Source organism: Mirounga angustirostris, unplaced genomic scaffold (genome assembly GCF_029215605.1).
Source record: "Mirounga angustirostris isolate CCGP_5_RB_7025 unplaced genomic scaffold, mMirAng1.0.hap1 SCAF_2, whole genome shotgun sequence".
Lineage (NCBI taxonomy): Eukaryota > Metazoa > Chordata > Mammalia > Carnivora > Phocidae > Mirounga > Mirounga angustirostris.
In genome coordinates, this window is record NW_026991710.1 from 165,177,886 (window position 1) to 165,196,799 (window position 18,914).

General features: G+C 36.4%; 1 protein-coding gene across 1 annotated transcript in view; it reads left to right on the forward strand.

The window, feature by feature from the left end:
- The window catches only part of ZMAT4 (zinc finger matrin-type 4), a 357,602-nt gene that overhangs the window by 294,720 nt on the left and 43,968 nt on the right, over positions 1-18,914 (forward strand). The window contains exon 6 of the mRNA XM_064583810.1: positions 6,769-6,865. Within this exon, the coding sequence (XP_064439880.1) occupies positions 6,769-6,865 (97 nt within the window). The remainder of the gene's footprint in view (positions 1-6,768; positions 6,866-18,914) is intronic.

Sequence of the window (18,914 nt, forward strand, 5' to 3'; positions counted from 1 at the left end):
GCCATTCATTCATTCTTTCTTTTTTTTCTTTTTTTTTTAATTGCACTGCCTAGAATCTCTGCTTCAAGGTTGTATACAAATTACAAGAGTGACATTCTTGGCTTTTTTCTGATTTTAGGAAACTGTTCAATATTTCACCATTTAATATATTAGCTGTAGGTTTTTGATAGATGCTCTTTATTAAATTAAGAAAGTTCTTTTCTACTATGCTGAAAATTTTGATCATTAATGGATATCAAAATTTGTCACATGCTCTTTTCTGCATCTATTAAGACTATATTATATTCTCATTTTGTGTGTTAATGTAGTGAATTATATTATTTGATTTTTAAATGTTAAACCATTCTTAACTTCCTGGAATAAACAAACTTGGTTATGATGGAACTGATATGTGTACATAGGTACACACACATCTATATCTGTTTATGTGTTTCTAATTTTTAAAGGATTTTTTTGGTCATATTCATGACAAATATTGGCTTGCAATTTTATTGTCTTTTAGAGTCTATCAGCATTTTTATCGGTGTTGTGTTGGCTCAAAAATGAGTATGGAAATATTTCTTCCTCTGTTTACTGAAAGAGTTTGTGTAAGTTGATATTATGCAATCATTTAATGTTTGATAGAATTGTCCAAGGAACTTTCTGGTTCTAGAGCTTTCTTTGTGGGAAAATTTTGGACAAGAAATTCACTTTTATTAGTAGATAAATTGCTATCCTGATTTTCTATTTCATCATATGTTAGCTTTGGTAAATTGAATTTTTAAAGACATTTGTCCATCTCATATACTTGGTCAGATTTACTGGCATAACATTGTTCATGATATTCTTTCTCTTATTATCCTTTTAAAATGCCTGTAGGACCTGTATTAATAACAGTTCTTTGATTTTCAAAATTTATGTTCCTTGTTTTTTATAACCTCCAACAGATTTGCTATGATACATGCATTAATCCTTTCTAAAAAGCAGATCTGGGTTTTGTTATTTTTTTCTGTAATTTGTTTCTATTGTATCAATTTCTACCTTTTATTATTTCTTTTCTTCTACTTGGTTTTGGTTTAATGTATTTGTTTTTTTCTAGTTTCATAGGATTTAAACTTTGACCATTGATTTTGAGCCTCTCTTCCTTTCTGGTATGAAGCTATGCATTTCCCTCTAAAAACTGATTAAAGACTGATTAACTGATTAATATGTAATATGTCATTATCATTCAATTGAAAATATTTCCTAATTTCCATTTGGATTTTTTCTTTGAGCACAGGTTATTTATAAGTATTTTAGTCCTTTTTATAAATATTACCATTATTTATCTATTTCAATTGCAGTCAAAGAAACCACTCTACAAAATATAATTTCTTGAAATTTAATACAATTTTTAAATGGCTCATCATATTCCTTTAGTTTACTTCTTATATATACTTGAAAAGTTTGTGTATTCTGCAATTGTTGAGTGTAGTGTTATATAAATATCAGTTAGTACATAATGGTTGATAGTTTTATTTAGATGTTTTAAACTTTACTGACTTTTTTGTCTTACTGTTTTATCAACTACTGAGAGAGTAATGTCAAAATCTCCTATTATTATGGACTTGTCTATTTCTTCCTCTCTCTCTACCAGTTCTTGTCTCCTGTATCCATAAGCTTATTATTAGCTAAATTGCACTTAGAATTGTTAGGTTCTCCTGATGAATTCCTCACTTTATCATTATAAAACACCCTCCTTATATCTGGCAATATTTCTTATCTTGAAATCTATTTTGCCTGATATTAACATGGCACCTCCACTTCGTATGCTTATTGCTTGCATGGTATGTCTTTTTCTATCCCTTTACTTTTAACCTATAAGTGTACAAAATATACCTCTGGGACAGTATGTATTTAAATCTTGCTTTTTATCTAGACTGATAATTTCTGCCTTTTAAATGTTTGGTCCAATTATATATAATGTAATTATTGATATGGTTGAATTTAACTAAACCATTTGCTATTTATTTTCTATTTTTTTCCATCTGTTTTCTATTTTCCTATTTTTTCTTGCCTTCTTCTGGGTTAGTCAAATATTTTTTATTATCCTATATAATTTTTTCCATAGGCTCTTTAGCTTTATATTTTTGTATTTGTTTCTAGGGAATTATAATATTCATCCTTGAATGACCACTGTCTATTTATAACTAATATTTACCATTTTATGTAAAATATGATCTTTTAACAGTATTGTTCTGCTTGTATCCATTCTTGTGCTATTGTTGTCATATATGTAACACATATAAATACATTATAAACACCATAATACACAATACAATGTTATAGTTTTTTTAAATTGTTTTCTGTCTTCAAATAAATTTAGAGGAATAAAAAAGATAGATACCCATATATTAATCATTTATGGTATTCTTCATTTTTTCCTGTAGATCTGAGTTTACATCTGGTGCCATTTGCTTTCCACCTGAAGAACCTTATAAGCATTTCTGTAACGTAGGTCTGCTGGCAAACTATTCTCTTAGTTTTTGTCTATTGAAAATGTTGTTATTCCACTTTCTATTTTGAAGGATATTTTTGTAGAATATAGAATTCTGGGTTGGCAGTGCTTTGTTTTGTTTGTTTTTTGAACAGTCCTAGCCCATTTTCATTCCTGGCCGTCTCTGCTTACTATTCACTCTCCCTGGACAACTCTCTAACCAGTTTTTCACATTACAGCCTAAGTCTCATCCCTCTGGTTTCATTTCACACTTCTCAGAGAACTCTGTCCAAAATCACCCTTCCTGCCCGTTTCTCTCATTACCTGTGTACATCCTGAGTGACACCTTCACAATCTATAATAATGTGTTTATTTGTTTACTTGTTTATTTTCTTTGAACCTGACTAGCTCCATTAAAAATTATTTGGTCTGTTTTATTCTCTGCTACATTCTTGGCATTGAGCAAAATTACCTGGCATTGTAATAAAGGTGCAATGATGATTCTGTAATGTAAAGGGGATCCAAGTGAAGTTGCAGGGCATCTAAGGTCTGGCTTTGTGAGACTTGAAAAGACACATTGAGTAGTCCCATACTGCTAAACACTCCAGGACCATCTGTTTTACACACTGCTAAGAATATAAACACAAAAGTGATGCATCTTCAAGAAGCTTTCCCAGATTCTCTGAGTTAGAAACAATCTCCTCCTCTATTCCCATACATTCCACTCCTCCTGACTGTGGTACTTTTTATGATCTACCTTACACTGTTGCTATTTGTATACATGCCTTCTCTCTCCAAGTGGACGGCCATCTCCTTGCAGCAGTGACTATATTTTCCAACACATACCAGCAATCCTGCAGAAATAACCTTTAGGTATGCAAAGGTTTCAGGATACTCTTAATACAGTATTGTACTGAAAATGAGTTGCATAAGAAAGTTAGCATTTTTGTTTAATAAGATTCTCTAGTTCTCTGAGGAAAAAGGAGCTGTATAATTCCAAACTAATTAGGATTTCAACTGAGTATTAATAAAGGCCTAACTTCCCACCGAGGACACTGTGTCATGTGTGGGAGAGGACTCCTCTGCCCCTTCTCTGCCTTTGTTCGTGCTTATTCCCACTGCCTTTCTAGTTTATGCTTCCTGTAGTTTACACTGTAATAAAGTGCCAGATATTTCCTGCCCACGCCTCTGTTGAGCTGCAGAGCATGAGAACTGTAAGGAAAAGCACAGATCAGAATATTTTTTAGATTTGTTGGTGATCTTAAAAATGCCCATTTTTAAACATAAATATTTATGTCAGTTGCCAAGCTGAACCTCCATTTGTTATGAGGCGAACTTTGATTAGTCTGTAGTCTGAAGAGGACCCGTATAAATAGTAGTTACCGTTTATTATGACGGCAGTGATGGAAAACCCAGGGAGGAAGGCCTGAAGCTGGTTTTCATATTCTGATTCCATGCATAAAAGAAGGAATGGACCAGCCCTGGAGAAACATTCAAACAGCTCACATGCTTGTTGTGACAACTTATGTTCTCTGGTTTTGGGGACTATGGTCATCTTTCTGAGTCATGCACACCTGTGAAATGGAAAGGTGATGTAAACACAGCTCTTCTTTATGGCCTACCTTTCTTTTCTTTTCTTTTCTTTTAAGCTGAAAAGAGTTCTTTACTCTCAGTCCTAGATACATAAAAGTTAATTAATTGATCTATCCAGGATAGTAAAATAATTGTTCAGTTATCTCCAAACTTAATTAAAAGTTAGTTTTTTCCCCTCCCTCAGGTCAGATCTGCTTGGGCTGCCTATCTGCTGTGAGAAAAGAGAGTTCAGTAGGTTCCTCTCTTTTTCTCTGCCCAGGGCTCTTGCTTTTGTTCCAGGGTTTTCTTTTATCCCTTTAGCTCAGAAGGTTGCCTCAGGTTCCTCCAAGGCTGAGGGATACAGAGTCTCAGGTTATAAATGCAAGGGGGATAAAAGTTGACTTGATAGACAAACATACAAAGCTGGCATAGATGCTGCCAGATCCAGCAGGGGCTGCAAACTGACTCTTCTTTTCATGGGGTGTTTTCATGGCTTTTCAGGAACTCAGCATTACTTGATATGGGCTAAGTATTTCCTCTGGGGTCACTTTAAGCCTCTAGATATCCCACTGAACATTTTTAGCATCTTTCTGTTGAGGTCTTACTGTCCCCAACTCCAATATCCAAAACATCACCAAACCAGCTCTGCTCATACACAGGACACACATGGGTCTGTGGGAAGCTGTCACGTATCTCTTACTCTGACAAGCTGTGAGAATACATGCCCAATCCTGCCACCTTTCTTGCTTTGCCATCAAAGTTACTAACTGGCTACAGACTCCAGCATTTTGAATCTTGCAGGGGTTATAAAGAGTCCAGTACATGGCTTCCCAAGTGCAAGAAGGCACTTCTAAAGCTCTTTAGGGAGTTAGTTCCACTGAACTCTTTTCCCATAGGTTTGAGGTGAGAGAGAAGGACAAATCCAATTCACAAGGAGGAGAGTAAGTAAAACAGTACAATATGACTCCTTTAAGAAATCTTCTACCTATTTCTTTCTTTCTTCTTCAACCTCTTTTTTAGACTGGTGGTGGGTGGTCAGCTTGGGATTAGAAATTGGTTCTTGACTATTTTCTTTGGATGGTTTGAACTGGGACTCTCATACTTCACTTTAGTAATGTGGGTGTAGGGCTTCAACTTAGGGCTTCATCTGTGACATTGAGGAAAAAGATAATTCCATTTTAGTATCACTTTGAAATCATAGTAATAGCTAATTTATATTGATCACTTATTATGTACCAGATACTTTTTCATACATGCTTTGTCTCATTCAGGCCTTCCCACAATCCTTTAAGGAAAGGGAAGTCCAGAGAAGTTAACTAATTTGTATATAGTCACCCAGGTTGTAGGTTACACAATTCTACCAACACTGTGCATTATGTTCCTTTTAGAAAAATGAGAATGATTTTGTCTCTTAGAAAGGAAATGCTATGCATTCATCAGGGAAAAAATTGCAATGGCTGTTTATAATTCTGGCTTTACAATGGTAAGACATAGAGTGTTGGAGCAAAATTAGTAACAACTGTCACTTGATAAGCATTTTAATACATTTTATTTGCCTAATTCTCACAACAACCTGGTGATGTGAATGGCTTTGTCTTCATGTTGAGGCCAGGAAGAAATTGCATGATTTCCCCTAGATCATACAACGAGGAATGATTGGAGCCAAGATTTAAATTCAAACTTTCAGATCATGACTCACAGTTTACTTTTCTATCTATTCTGATGGGACACTAGCAGAAGGAACGTGTTTCATGTGGGTCTCTGAGCTATGGCAAATGTTTAAAGTTTGGTTAAAGCTACTTTCTAACATGTTTGACTCTAGATGAATCAATATTATAAAGAAGTCAACATTTAAAAAAAATTTTTTTAAAGATTTTATTTATTTATTTGAGAGAGAGAATGAGAGAGAGAGAGCACATGAGAGGGGGGAGGGTCAGAGGGAGAAGCAGACTCCCCGCCGAGCAGGGAGCCCGATGTGGGACTCGATCCCGGGACTCCAGGATCATGACCTGAGCTGAAGGCAGTCGCTCAACCAACTGAGCCACCCAGGCGCCCAAGAAGTCAACATTTTTACTAAACTCCTTGAAAGCAAGAGCATCTTATTCATCTCAGAATCCCTAGTGCCTGGTCCAAAGTTGATAATTAATGAATGAATTGAATGAATTAAATTAATAAATTAATGAGTAACTTTCTTTTAAACTCTTTGGTGGAAAGTAAGCTTTTATGTGAATTAGATTATTATCCATCTCTTGGGTATTTACATTTTATAAGATGATCCTGGAAGAATTCAAATGAACGAGGTCTAAAGCTGAATTTGTGATTTTGCCATTGGAATAGGGTTGAAAGAGTGATACAGAATTTTTCTCTGGAGTCCCAAATTTCATTGCAGATATGACAGCATACCATGTCTATATGCCTTAAGGAAAAAGTACAATTGTCTTTGGGTTACAAAATGTCCAGAAACATTGTATCTCAGGAAGCATGCCCCCCCCACCACCACTTTTTAAAATAATGTTCAATTTACCACATCCTAATAATTTTAGGCATCCAGAAATGGAGCAGCCTGCTTCTAACTTCTACTAAGGGAGGTGTTGGCTGGGCTCTGTAAGGAGGATTGAAGTGTTGGTGGGATAGATCAGATGCCCTGTGAGATACTCTGTCCTGAACTTCTAGAGATTCTGGGATTCATTCAGGTAGTGATGGCAAAGATGCAGCTAATCAAGCCCGTCTGTTGTCCACAGGTCTGAGGCGCAATTACAGATGTACCATCTGCAGTGTCTCTCTAAACTCCATAGAACAGTATCATGCCCACCTGAAAGGATCTAAACACCAGACCAAGTAGGTACTTTCATGCTTTCACCCTTCAGTCCTTCTGTATATAATTTATAGCATGGTGAAAAAAAAGGCTAAACATTTTACTTATTTCAAAATAAGTCAATAGAAACGACATCTCTTTATCTCCAAAGCTCCCCTGATATTTATGCTGAAACCTCTAGGGTCTGCCTCGCACAACTTAAAGAATGGCTTCTCCTTTTTCGGCACAAGTAATGACAGGCTCTTTTGTTTGCTTGTTTTCATTCTTTAATTTTTTTTCAAGAACAGTTCAGCACATTTTCACAAACTTCGGGAAACTTTTAGATCTATACTAAGTGTTTTTAAATAAACAATGTTATCTTTGTTTGGAGGATGTGCCAGACTTCGGTGTTGTGAAGTCAAATTCCATGAATGTCTTCTACCACTTAACATTTCTAGGTGAATATTATTGATTAGTATAGAAACCTAACAAATCCTTTGGTATATTCACATGCATGGCCATTTCCAATTAAATGGCAGCTCGTTCTATTTTTCCTCCCAAATTCTCAAAGTTTTAAACCAGAAAAGGCTATTGGGCATAATTTCAACTATATTACACCGTGCATCTTTTAAAAAAAATCAGTGATGTTAGCTTTGTAAGTATTTAAAATAGCTGCTAGGACTACTAATAAAATCTAATAAAATAGGAAAAAACAAAGAATATCTCAAAAATATATAATTTTCTTGAGGGTAATTGTTTTAGTTTCTCTCATATTCATTAGCAGAATCATTCAACAGATTTGACTGTATCAAGGCCTCATGAATAATGAATGGTTCAGTCAACAAACATTTATTAAATGCCCACTACATGTCAGACTCCGAGGTGTGCCCTGGGGAAGAAAAGATGATTGAATTAGGCCTTTCCCTTGCGGAGCTCCCTTCCAGGCTGGAGAAACAGCCATGTGAACATAGGGATTATTCTCTGATACTGTGTACACCCAGAGCTTTGAGTACCCACGAGGGGGCAACCAGGGCAAGATTGACAGAGACATCTGTACAGAGCCTGCACACATAAATGAGGTCGTGGTCTGATTTTGCTCACCATCCTAATAACCATGGTGCCTAGTATGGCACTCAATACATATGAAGGGCTTCATAAACATTTCTGATTGAATGAATGTGTGATTTTAAAAGATGAGTAACAATTTTCCAAGCAGGGATTTGAGGAAGGTGCATTCCAGGCAAGGACTTTTTTTTGCAAAGATATAAAGATGTAGGTCACAGGGGTCTGGAATAGGTGAGGAAATTTAAGCCCAGAGTTAGATATGGACTCTCAGAGTTTCCTCAATTTGTGCCATCTCATGAGTCAAAGCCCCTTTCATGGCTTGCTTTACTCCGATCCATCCCCAGAGGATTTTATCAAGGTAATTCTCCAAAACATAATATTTTCTCTGATTTGTAATGGAGTACCTAGAACACTTGTATTGAATATTGGATACTGCTGCCCCCACCCCAAACAGTCTATCCATTGTGTCTCTAACTAGCATGTTGTAAGAGGCACCAAATGCATTCTAATCCACATGCGTCTGATGGACACAGAGATACATTGTAAGTAGCTACAACAATAAATGATAATCTTTTAGGACATGAATTTATTGCTCTTAAAAAATAGAAAATGGTAGACAATAGTGACTTTAAGTGGCACAAATTCTGTAAGTAAATAATGCAAATTGTATCTCCAACTTCAGGAAAATATCTACCTCTCTATGTGTACAGGCATTTTCACATCCATCATCTCATTTAATCCCCTGAACTACCTTCAGATAAATGTCATTAACCCATTATTTTATACAAGAACATGAAGGCTAAGAAAGACCAAATAACTTACTGAACATCACTTTGCCAAAAATGGCAGAACCAGGACTGAACTTAGCAGTATCTAACTCATGCTTCTGTTTATCCCATCTCTCTGAGTTACTACAGACAGGCCTGGAATGGAGGACTGGCAATAGAGTACAATGATGAACTTTGAAAAAGAGAGCATTACTTTCTCAGTGGCTTTAATAAATATTTGTGACTGTAGAAAGATGCACCTTCTACCATGCTGCCTTCTTTCCAGTAAATAAGATACTTGTCTCTACCTCAAAAGCACAAAGTTGCTCTCCTTCTGAAGAGTGAAATGAAGGAAACTGAAGAAACTAATTGCATAAGCCCTGTCCCCCCACTGACTGTTTCATCTGCCCTTATAGCTAATGGATATTGTGTGTGTGTGGGGGGGGGGTGTATGTTTCTAAGACAGATTGTTCCATAATTTTCTTGTAATCCCTTTGTCAGGTTTGGTATCAACTTTATGCTGATCTCATTAAACAAGTTGAGAGGTTTTCCCTCTATTTCTAATCCCTGAATGAGTTTGTGGTAAACTGCTATTATTTCTTATTTAAATATTAGGAAGAATTCATTGAGAAGCCATGGAGATTATACTGTAGGAATAGTTTTATTAAAAATTTAATTTCTTTAATGAAACACTGCTCATATTTTCTATTTCTTCTTGTATCAGTTTTAAATTAGTTATTTTTCAATGAGTTTGCCATTTTATCTACATTTTTAAATGTATTGGTATAAAGTTGTTCATGATATCCCCTAATTTTATTTATAATTGTAGGATATTTTTCATTCCTGACATTATTTGTCTCTTCCTTTTTAAAAAAAAATTGTGATCATTTTTGTTAGAAGTTTATCAATCCTAGTCTTTTTGATGAATGAATGTTAGGGTTTGTTGATTTTCGCTGGGTATAGTTCTTTTCTGCCATTAAAAAATTCTTTTCTTTCTACTCCCTGTGGATTTAATTTGCATTTCCCCCAGCTTCCTCTTAGGAAAGTGTAGGTCATCAATTTTCCAGTGTTTCCTTTCTTCTAATATATGCATTCAAGGCTCTCAATGTTCCTCAACAGATTGTTTTAGCTATAATCCACAAGTTATTTTTTTGTATCCTAGAGATTTTAGTATGTAGTATTTTTTATTATTATTTATTTCAACTTATTTTCTGATTTTTACTGTGATTTCTTCTTTTACTCATGATTATTTAGATGTGCTTTGCCTACAACCTAATATGTGGGGAATTTTTCTATTTATATTTTGGGGGATTGATTTGTACCTGGATTCCACTGTGGTCAGAGGGCATACTCTAAGTGATTTCAGTCTCCTGAAATTTGTGTAGCCTTGCTCTATGCCCCAGGCAAATGTTCAATTTTGGTAAAACTTCATGTTCCCTTGAAAAGAATGTGCCTTTTTCAGTAATTGGGTAAATGGTTCTATACATCAATTAGGTCAAGCTTTTTAATCTTGTTCAATCTTCTATATCCTTACTGATTTTTTGTCTGCTCATTACATTCATGAGAAACAGAGACTTAAAAAACTTCTGATTATAAGTATGGATTTGCCTATGTGTCCTTTTAATTCTGTTTCTTCTCTTTATATATTTAAAGGTACACTATTAGATGCTTACAAATTTAAGAATTTTTCAAAATATTCCTATTGAATTGGCCCTTTTTATCACCTTTTGTCATCATGAAATGTCCTTTGTTAATTATAATACTTCCCTTAAAGTATACTGACATCTTCTACCCCCAATTCTTCAAAGCTTTCAAAATTTTCCTTTTAAATTTTATCCAGCTTTTATTTTTTCTCAGGTGGAAGGTTAGTATGATACAGAGCTGGAAATGGAAGTCAGCCAAATGGTTCTTAACAACTCTAATCTGACCGATTAAATCAACATAAGTATTAAGGTGTCAGTAATTTTCAAGGTCTTATATTTACATTTTTAGTAATAACTCTAGAGAGGGGTTGAGATGAGAGATTATTAAATTGTGTAGTGGAAAGAGCACTGAATTTTGAGTCAGGAGATTTTATTTCTAGTGCAACTTTGCCACTGAGTGACCAGGGGCAGTGACAAATCTTCAATTCCCTTGTAGATAAGTGCTTAGTGATGACAAGAACATGACAAGTATGTGTCCACTTCCCATACCTTGCTCATGACCCTGGTATTCTTTCCTACTAATCCTGAATTCAGCCTTAACATTCTTCTCAACACAGGTCCCCAGTCAGCCTTTACCATTCTTTGGAGCTAGCAATGTTCCTCCAAAATTATGTCCACAAAATTATGTCCAGAAGCTCAGAATGTGAACTTTTCTGTAAATAAGGTCTTTGCAGATGTAAGCAGTTAATCTCAAGATGTCTCAAGAAGAAATCATTCTGGATTTAGGGTGGCCCTAAATCCAATGCATGGTGTCTTTATGAAAGGAAGGAAAGGGATATTAGGACACACTGAGAAGCAGGCCATGTGAAAACAGAGGCAGAGACTGGGATTGTTTCTATAAGCCAGGGAGCACCAGGAGCCAGCAGGGGCTGGTAGCAGCAAGGAAGGATTCTCTTCTAGAGCTTTTGGAAGGAGCTGTTGACACCTTGATTTCAGACTTCTGTCCTCTAGAACTGAGAATAGATTTCTGTTGTTTTAAGCCACCAGTTTGTGGTACTTTTTTAAAGGTAGCCCTGGGAAATGGATACATTGTGAAACCTACTTACCTTGTTCCACAAGTATCCCTTAGTCATGTTTTTCTGGGCACCTTCTTCTTTGTCTATGCCAATAATGATGATAACAATGATGATGGTGGATACCGCAAGGGTGCTACCACTGTTACTCGGCTTCTCTGTGCAACTGGGGTATAGCAACAAATTAAAATGCTCTAAAGGTGTTACTATATATAATATGCACAGCATCCTTGTTAATGACCAGAAGTTCACATCTCCTTTTTATAGGTTAGAAAATTGAGATTCACAGAAGTGACTTGTCCAAGACCCCAAAAATATTTGGTTAGCAGACCCAAGAGCAGAAGTCAGGTTATCGGCCATCAGTACGATTACTGTTACAATAATACTTAAATAATACCATTATTATCATATTGCTTTTTACTAGTAGTAAAGAGACTTTTTCTTTTTTTGGCAAATATCATAAACAGCAAAGTGGCAGTCAAATTTTGCTCCACTATTAAATAACAAGAGAAATATTAAGTATCTAATGAGATTAAAGGTTTAGAAATGCAAATGACCACACTGACATATGAAGCAATTGCCTATTAGTAGATTTTTCAGGGTTTCCAGGGGATATAGTCTGTCAATTAGTACAAATAATTAAAATGAAATTTAAAGGCACATGGGTACATACCATAGACTAATGAGCAATTCCCCCATAATATACTTAAATTTGAGTTTAGGGAACACTTCAAGCCTCAGGACATTATATTACCTAGAAATAATGGATATAAAAGTTGTCATTACTTACTTTGGTACTTCAGTTGGTTGAAAATGAGACACAAGTGTCTAAGAGAATAAATCAGGCTGACCAAAAGTTAGTAGAAATTTCTACATGTGCTTCTCCTTTGAGAAGAAACTTTAAATGGTAATATCCATTGCTTTTTCTGCAGTTTTTCCCAACTATTATGAATCCTCTAAACAAATCCTTCATATTATTAATTTTCCCATCATATTCATTTATTTCTTAAGTGAAATAAATGGTCGAGTGATTGAATGGATATTTAGACTAATTTTCAGATCTGGAATATATTTGTTTTAAATCCCTTGGAATTTAGTTCTCGCATTTAGAATAGCAGTTAGTTATCTGAGGAGTGTATAAGAATAAAGAAGGTAGTTTTACAAATATACCAACCATCAAGAACCATCTACACTTTTAATAAATAAAAGTAGTTTAAAACCCCAGGAAATATTTGGAAGCAAGCAAATAAATGAGCAACAAATCAATGAATGTATGTCTTCAAAGGCTAAAGATCTAGATATTTTTTGTGGAATTTTCAATGAGGTTTATTGGCACTAACCAAGATTTGTTTTTAAGATTTTATTTATTTATTTGAGAGAGAGAGCACACACACGAGAGTGGCAGAGGGGTAAAGGGAGAGAGAGAGAGAGAGAGATCCCAAGCAGACTCCCCACTGAGCAGGGAACCTGATGTGGGTTTCGATTCCCAGGACCCTGAGATCATGACCTGAGCCGAAGGCAGACGCTTAACCAACTGAGCCACCTAGGCGCCCCTAACCAAGAATTTCAATAATCAGAAGGTTTGGGACTTTGGTATTGTGCTGTATTTTTTCATAAGGAAGTTTTCTTTAGAATGTGAAACATTCTAAAAAAAATAGTTTTCTTCTCTGAAAAACATAGAATATGTATATTACCAGTAACAACTGGGATAAGCAGGGCATAAGACAGGCTTTAAAACAGAACCACCTTTCCCAAAGAGGGAAAGTTATTTCCCTTCAGTTGATAATTTGTAAGTTGCTAGGAAAGGCTTGGAATCAAGGGTGAAATCTAGAACCCAAAGCAACTGCTTGTCCCAGGTTATGATTCTGGCTGTGCAAAATGGCTCTTCTAGGAAGTGGGGCTTATGGTGTGTCACCAAGCCTTTCTAGCCAAAGGGAATCCCAGGTGCTGTAAATAGGAACTTGCTCTATGTCCACAATAGCTAAACTGTGGAAAGAGCTGAGATGTCCATTGACAGAGGAATGGATAAAGAGGTTGTGTTATATATATGTGTGTGTGTGTGTGTGTGTATAAATATATATATACACACACAATGGAACATTACTCAGCCATCAGAAAGGATGAATACTTACCATTTACATTGATGTGGATGGAACTGGAGGGTATTATGCTGAAGGAAATAAGTCAATCAGAGAAAGACAATTATCATATGGTTTCACTCATATGTAGAATATAAGAAACAGTGCAGAGGATCATAGGGGAAGGGAGGAAAAATTGAATGGGAAGTTATCCGAGAGGGAGACAAACCATGAGATACTCTTAACTCTAGGAAACAAACTGAGGCTTGCTGGAGGGAGGTGGGTGGGGGGATGGGGTAATTGGATAATCAGCATTAAGGAGGGCACGTGATGGGATGAACACTGGGTGTTATACACAACTGATGATTTATTGAACTCTACATCTGAAACTAATGATGTACTAGATGTTAGCTAATTGAATTTAAATAAAAAAAAAAATAAGGAGCCTGCTACAGGCATGAGGGACAGGGATGTGGCAGGCCTGTGGGTCAGAGATGTTCTCTAGCCCTGTTTTTATTTTATTTTTTATTTTTTTTATTTTTTTTAAGATTTTATTTATTTATTTTGAGAGAGAGAGAATGAGAGAGAACACATGAGAGGGGATAGGGTCAGAGGGCAAAGCAGACTCCCTGCCAAGCAGGGAGCCCGATGCGGGACTCGATCCCCGGACTCCAGGATCATGACCTGAGCCGAAGGCAATCGCTTAACCAACTGAGCCACCCAGGCGCCCGTCTAGCCCTGTTTTTAATAAGCAGAACATTCAAGTCCACTACTGTCAAGAGCTCTTCCTTCTTTGAGGAAGGCCCCTGATGAAACAGAGTTCAACTTCTCAAAAGGAAGAGACAACAGCCTATAGAGAGAATTCCAGAGAAGCCAGAGAAAAGCTATACATCTCTCTCTATATAGACTAATGCACAGTTCTGAAAGCTCTATTTTTCCAAGTCTCACTTGCATGCTTTTGCTATATACACCATACCTAGGGATACATTATAATTACAGTATGTGACTAGATTAGGCCCTTGCAGGCTTGAGAAGAACTAAATGGGGAACACTTTCATTCTTTCATATTACTTCTAGAATTACCAATGGCACCTAATATTCTTTAGCTCACTCATTTACTAGCTCCCTCCTTTTGGGGGGACTGATAATCACTATCTTGTCTTGCTTGAAATTTGCATAAGTCATGGCTGTCTCCAGAGTAGTTGTGAGATGATAATTTAACGTTTCAGATTTAATTGTGGACCCCACTGGATACTTCTCATGTTCTTTCATATGCTGCTTCAGCGAGTTGTCCAGGACCAATCACGAAGACTTGGTTCCGAAGAGTGCATTTGCATCAAAAGAAAAAGAGCTGGAAGGAGGGTGGTGGAGCCCAACAGGCCTGGCCTGGGAGGCACATAGCTAAACCCCCCGTGTCAGCACCATATCTCACACCCTGTGCAGCTTTTAACAACAACAACAAAAAACTATTTTAAAATCAGTCTGTTGAGGCTCAATTTACACACAAGATGAATAGATTTTAGTGGTACAGTGGGATGGGTTTTGACACTTGCGTCCACCGTGTCACTAGCAGTCCAATCAAAGTATAGAACATTATTTTAATAACCACCAAAAGTTCTCTTGGGCCCCTTTTAGGCTCACACCCACCCACCCAGCCAAATGTTGATCTCTGTCCCCACAGCTTAGTTTGGCCTGCACTGGAACTTAGTGGAATAATATAGTATGCATTCTTTTCTGTCTGGCTTCTTTCACTCAACTCAACATAATGTTTTGGAGATGCATTCGTATTGCTGCATGTGGCAGCTGTTCTTTCTTTCTCTGGGTGGTTTTGAACAAATCATGTCTCCTCACTGAGCTTCAATGTCTTCATCGAAACAGGTGGGGGCTGGTAAATGGGGGTCATCAAAGTCTCTGTCATTTCTAACATTCTCTAATTTTATGACTTTGAGGTTTAGCTTCTTTAACTTTTCAATGTTTTTCAGCTGGTAGAAGACTGGCTGTAAAATAATTCTTTTGTGTTTACTTCTCTGCTGCTGGGTGGACCAGAAGCTGTCCAATCCTTGAAGAGTTAGCCCTATGAGAGGAGAGGTATCTTGGAGGCCTGGCCTTAAACAAAAGGCAAAGGGGCTTTTCAAATATTTATGACTTCAGGCAAAAGGGTTGGAGTTGGTTGTATAAAAAGATAAAGAGGCTTATTTTTAACTTTATTTCAAGCTATGAGTAGGGAGCATAATGCTGGTAGCTTCTTAAGCACAGGAATAAGTAAGAGGGAGTTGGGAAGATTCTAAGGTAGACCTTGGCCCCTCACCTGAGCAGTTCAAGCTTCTGGACTCACACTCCTTCTGGGTCTTCTGTAAGTTACTATAACCACTTCTCTCACATTTCACCAGAGTTCATTAGAAATTAGAGTATGTCCATTTGTAAACTATCTTTAGCTGCCATTGACTTTTACTCCAACCGGACTTCAGTAGAGTATTGAGTTTTAACAGCATTTGAAATGCCAGGGAATTGGATTAAATAAATGAAAGATCTCACTTCATTTAGGTCGATTTTGTTGAGGAAGTAGGGAGAGGAATGAGATGAAAATGGAAACTTGCCCTTGGTTGCATTATCTTATTCAGCTATCTTTCGCCTCTCCTTAGGGTGGAAAAGAGGATTGAGCAGGTCCACTTGGCTATGATTTCCATAGTGTAGATGGAGTAGTGGTGAGTGATTGGACAGATCTGCCCCTCACCCCATTTAATTCAATCCCATGACCAAAATCTATTGAACACCTACTATGTGCAGGGCATTAAACAGGCCTTGGGGACAACAGAAGGAGAGGCAGAGATAATTATATGTCTTACCAAGTTTATAATCTAGTTGAGGGGATGCAACATGTAGTCAAGTAATTACAGTTAAGAACCACATAGGATATGGTAAGTGTAAGAGGCACAAAATGCTGGAATTGAGAGGAAGGAGTCATTGCATCTGGTTGGTGACCATTAGGAAAGGTGATTGTGAAGTGAGTGCCATGAAGTGGTTTGGGAATGAGACCATCTGGGTTCAATCCTTGTTTCACCATCTGCTAACTGTGTGAGCATGTTACTCAAAAGCCTCTCTGTGACTTAGTTTTCACATTAGGAAAATATAGCAGATTATAAAAAAAAAAAAACTTAACAAACTGTAGTTAGAATTGAGGTGTTTTTTTTTTAAGATTTATTAGAGAGAGAGAGTGAGTGAGTGAGAGCACAAGAGGGAGGAGGGTCAGAGGGAGAAGCAGACTCCAGCTGAGTGGGGAGCCCAACGTGGAACTCGATCCCAAGACTCCAGGATCATGACCTGAGCCAAAGGCAGATGCTTAACCAACCTGAGCCACCCAGGTGCCCCAAGAATTGAGTTTTAAGAACACCAAAAACAACAATAGCAAAAAATATTAAAGTGTATAGACAATACAGCACTTGGCATGATTTTTTTTTGTCAATAAATAAATGTCATTGCATTTCATATTAATGAAATTGCATTTGAAATGTGCCTCAAAGAACGAATAGGTGAATGTTGAGGTAACATTTAGTACTTCAGTTCCACTACTGTTTCTGCAAGATTGTCCCAGAATTCTTGATAGCAAACTCTCATTTCTTGCCCAAGATTAGGGCTTCTGGACTCATACACAAATACAAGCCTGCTCAGTGTTTAGAACCCAAACTTACCTTAATCAGACAGTTGGGTATGAAGAGTGATCTGAGAGATGCCTTCCAAGAATGTCCTCATTTTGAATTTCTTGTGCTCACATGCTTTCTACCTTCTCTGGGTCCTCATTTTATACAACAGTTTCAAACTTGATATACAATCTCCCAATATCAGAAAGAACATTATCTGAATATCCTCCATTACATGTGGTCTTTACACCCCAGCTCCTACTCAGGTTTTCTGCTTTATCCAGCTCTCTTATTACCAGTTGCATTTTGTCAAACACCTGTAATTAGCACATTTTGCCCCAAAGACCATGGATTATAAACCTTGAAAAAAGATAAATTGAAGAATCCTCTTGGCTGAATTTCTAAAAATCACTGTCCTAACATTCTTTGAGACTCCCTGGATAGAGTTTCTTTATCATTCTGAGTATATGAGTTTATTTTTCTTTCCCATTTGCATTTTTTTTATTTTACCATTTAAAAAGTATATTCTTTCTACTCCGACATCTACATGCTCAAACTAGATTCTGGCTAATCTCAACATTAGCTGATTAAACCCAGCTTTGAGTCACAGTGTTTGATAAATGTCTGATCTTTCAGAATTGGAAGGGTTTTCTCAAGAAATAAATTATCTCTGTGTATGAGGGTAACATCTCTTTAAGCTTAGGCCACTATTATTTAAGTTATAACTTAATGATCAATATTTTGAAGATTTTTGTGTTTTTTTTTTCCTTTGAGTTAATATTATCTAGACCATTCTATGTTGTGTTAAGAATAGCCAGATACAGCCAGAATCTGGACTTTAGTCAGAATATAAATTTACATAACCATCATTATAGTCATATATATCTGTCACTCTTAATAGTCCTTAACAGCAAATAGAAAATGTGTGTTTTTCTATAGCTTTTAGGGTCACAGAAAAATCTCAGTCCATTTCATGCTGAGTAGTCAAATACAAATCAAAATCTATAAAGCTAGCTTTCAGAAATGTTGGTGATATTTCAAGCTCAGGACACAAGTAGTTCAAAGCGCTACCCACAGTGCCTGGTGCTATTATACTCTCCAGAGAGCTATGTCTTTTCTCTTCCTTATTCAAGTGCCCTTTCTTCTAAAGACACCTAACAGGATAACATGTGCACTTTACTCTTTTTGATTTCCAAAACCTTCACCACTGAACTTATTTCTGTTCTAACAAAAAGATCTTATAATAACCTTGAAGTAGATGAGTTTCAGACCTCTAATTTTATTTCCCTGACAATGGATAAAGTTGAAATAATAGATTTCGTTTCCTAACATCTTTTCAGTGCTAAGTAAGATAAACTTACTAATAGGTAAGATCTTCATGGTCAGACAACTTACTAAATTAGAATCTATGTCCTTGAGTATCTATATCAGAAAAAGACACTTTAGGTTTCGGTCGTAGATGGGTTTAGCTGGGTGTCCTAAAGTTACTCATTTTAAATCCAGCTTTAGGTGAGCATAATTCTTACTCAGGGCAACTGAGTAGGGGAAATCTTCAGATCTTTCAGCAGTCAGTATCTTTTCTCATAATGACACATTTTATATTTCTTTTCTAGAAAAGGTTTGGAAGTCAACTATACAGGTTTCAATTTCTTAGTCTCGAAACCAGATATCATGACTGTATTATTCCATATTATGTAAGAGGCCTGAAGGTGAAAATGTGCCTCCCATGGAAAAGGAAGACCAGATAAAATGTAATCTGAGATGGTCACTATAGCCAGGAAATTTAGTGGCAAACATCTGTTCCTTATTTATTTATTTATTTATTTATT